The 3,137-nt window shown below is 62.0% G+C and overlaps 1 protein-coding gene across 1 annotated transcript in view; it reads right to left on the bottom strand.

The window, feature by feature from the left end:
* The window catches only part of AK1 (adenylate kinase 1), a 10,883-nt gene that overhangs the window by 6,534 nt on the left and 1,212 nt on the right, over positions 1-3,137 (bottom strand). The window contains exon 2 of the mRNA XM_010856887.1: positions 916-954. Within this exon, the coding sequence (XP_010855189.1) occupies positions 916-922 (7 nt within the window). The 5' untranslated portion in view covers positions 923-954. The remainder of the gene's footprint in view (positions 1-915; positions 955-3,137) is intronic.

The raw sequence follows: 3,137 nt of genomic DNA, 5'->3' as shown, positions 1-3,137 counted from the left end.
TGGGAGACTTTGGATGTAAACTAGGGACTGAGGCCTGGAGGCAGGTGCCTGCTGGGACTGGGCGGGGGGCGGGGGGCGCCTCTTTCCAAGCTGCCCGGGCTTCTCCGTTTCTCAGGGAAGTAGGAGCTCTGTGTGCCAATGGGGAGGTGAGCTTGGCAAGCTCCCAGGGGTCTTGAGGAGCTGCTAGAATGACTTCCATGGGCTTCCATCGTCTGTGGCCGTGTGAAAGGGTACAAGCCTGGGAGTGGCGGGGGGGGGGGGGGTGCGCCCACACAGCCCAGCGGCACCTATGTTCAGAGCCCTGGGGGTAGAAGGATGACTGCCGGCTTCAGGCGCCAGCAGCAGCCAGGCCCACTGGGCTCCTTTAAGAGCCGCCTGGGCCAGGACCCAGTGCCAGGGATGGGATGGGTGGTGTCGCCAGGAGGCGGGCCAGCCGGGCACTCTGCCCACGTCTCCCTGCAGGACCCAGCCCGCAGGAGCCAGGAGAGCCCAAGACACCCTGAAGACTCAACTCCACTGGTCCGGGAGAGGGGCAGGAGCGTGTCCTTGTTTGCCTTGGCATTTGCACACTTGGGGCCTCTCCGCAGGGCAGGCCTTCCCTCACTAGCGCTGTGCCCCCCCTCCAGAAAGAGCCAGAGATTCAGCTCTATAAATACCAGTGTAGGAGGTGAGCTATGGGGCCCTGAGAAGCCTCAAGGAAGCCTCATTCCTTCTAAAATTAATCTTGGAGCTGGTACATCAAGCGAGAGGCCCAAGAGGCCTGAGAAAGATGCTGGAGGCCCCCAGACAGGTCCTTCTGGCAGCTCCAGAGCTACCTCCAAACCGTCCCCGCATGTCTCCCCAAAGCACACCCCTTTAACAGATGGGCACACTGAGGCCCAGGCTGTGAGTGGGCAAGGAGAGGCGCTTCCATACCTTCCATCCTGCTGTGATCCGGGCAGCCGAGTCAGCGCTCTGCAAGACAAGGGCACAGGCAGCCAAGTGAGGGGGATTTCTTGGACATCCAGCCTCTGACCCCGGCAGCCTCCCAAGGTGGGGGCCAGGCCCTGGCCTGGTCTTCTGGGGATGGAGGGGCCGCTGGGGGCAGGGGAGGCCTGGGAGGCTGGGAGATATTACCGAAGTCACCTTTCCTTGGGGTGCCTCCACTGCCTCACCTGTCTCACGCAGGGCAGGCAGCAGCCCCTTCCGCCCACCCAACAGTGAGGGTGACAGCCAGAGGCGTAAACAGCGGCTCCTGCAACTGCTGAACTGTTTCCCTCCCAAGTCCCGGAAAACAGGCCCTGGGTTTGCGTCTGCCCAACACCTTGACAACGCTCCCCAGAGCAGGATGAAAGCCCGGGAGGTGGGAAGGTGTCCTCATCTAGGAGGGGTTTGGACCAGGATGCTCAAAGGGACACAGAGGCCCGAGGGGAGAGAGCTGCGGGTCTGTACTTGGTCCACACCTGCACAGTTCTCAACTGAGCGAGTTCCCCGGCTCCCGCCCCTGTAATGTTTCACCCAATACCTGAATGCCCTTCCCCAAGAAGCTATTGTTGAGGACTCAGTTCAGGTCCCACCTCCTTCAGGAAGCCTTTCTGGACTCTGCCTCCGCTCCCACACTGGCAGGTGACCGGCCTCCAGCATCGCACACACCACGCTATACTGGGCCTCTCTGCTGTACTGCAGCAGAGTTGGGTGGAAGGCCTACCTTCCACCCCGACATGGCCCCTGCCCCCTCCCTGCCTGAGGACCTTGCACCCCATTTTCCCCTCAGCTTGTCAATCAAGCCCAGTGCCTCTTGGGACCACACCCCTCTGCAGCCACAGTTCAGAGGTTTCTCTCCCTCTCCCCTTCCCATCAGTCTCTCTGGAGTTGCCACGACACATCTTTGGCTCCCACTTCTTCACTCCTCACCCCCCATCCCTCCCCAAGGCTCCCAGCAACCACCACAGACTTTTTTGCCTTAACCTTTGACCCCGAAGCCTGGGCCAGCGTTCCTTCTGCCAGGGACCCCTGCCCGGTGCCCCTACTCTGCCCTCTCACTGTTGGCCTCAGGTGCCCTGGACCCTCATCTCTGCCCAGCCAGCCCAGGCCTCTCTCCCCAGCCTCCCAAAAACACAGCCCCTGGACAGGCCCAGAGACCCCCAGCCTCTAAACAGCCCTTACATCATCCGAAGCCACGTACTCTATCACCCAGCCAGAGGCCCCGGTCAGCATGAACGCCCTTCTCCCCACCCACCTCCACCCCACACAAGCACGTCCCAGCCCTCTCGCTCCAGAACTTCCCTCCAGTCTGTGTCCTCACAGCCACTTCCTTGTTCCAAGCAGGGAAACTGGCCACTGCCCGGCCTCCCGTGGGCCTCCCCACCTCCACACCCCACCAGGCAACCTGCAGGATTTTCTCTGACAAGCATCAAACCACATCCTTGCCTGCTTGAAAGACTTCCACCTGAGGCCCCCTCCATCCCCCAAATAAACCATAACGTAGCTGACCGAGCCCAGCAATCTGGCCCCCTTGGGAACTCTCCCCTGGGGGCCACTGCTTGAGCTGCTTGAAGCTCCCTCACTCACCACGATCGTGTCCCACCTGCAGGTCCCAGCTAATGTTCCACCCAACACCTGAATGCCCTCCCCCAAGGAGCTATTGTTGAGGACTCAGTTCAGGTCCCACCTCCTTCAGGAAGCCTTCCTGGACTCTGCCCTCCACTCCCACACTGGCAGGTGACCGGCCTCCAGCATCGCACACACCACGCTGTACTGGGCCTCTCTGCTGTACTGCAGGCCTGTGTCCCACGCCTCCGGGCCTGGCCCTGGCTGAGCATGGGGCTGGGGCCTCACTCCATCCTCACAGCCATCTTGGGAGGGAAGTGAGGCTTGGGGAGGAGGAGAGATCTGCTCCAGGGCCTGGCTGGGGTCACACTGGGGGCGATGTTCTCTGCTGCCCTCAGCCTGGCATCTGCTAGGTCCTTCAGCAGCTTGCTGACCGTCCTGCCCGCCATGGGGTATGAGCTATAGCCTCTTTCCTGCTGAGTGTGCTGAAGGAACGCTAAGAGCTGCCAGTGGCCCTCCGCTGCTGGTGGGGGAGGGAGAGGGTCCTCCTGGCCAGGGACAGCCTGTGGTGACGCCCTGAGGAGTGGCCTGGACCCCGACCCCACCCC

The sequence above is a fragment of the Bison bison genome, unplaced genomic scaffold, assembly GCF_000754665.1.
Source record: "Bison bison bison isolate TAMUID 2011002044 unplaced genomic scaffold, Bison_UMD1.0 scf7180017864375, whole genome shotgun sequence".
Classification (NCBI taxonomy): domain Eukaryota; kingdom Metazoa; phylum Chordata; class Mammalia; order Artiodactyla; family Bovidae; genus Bison; species Bison bison.
This window is presented reverse-complemented; position numbering and strand designations above follow the sequence as displayed.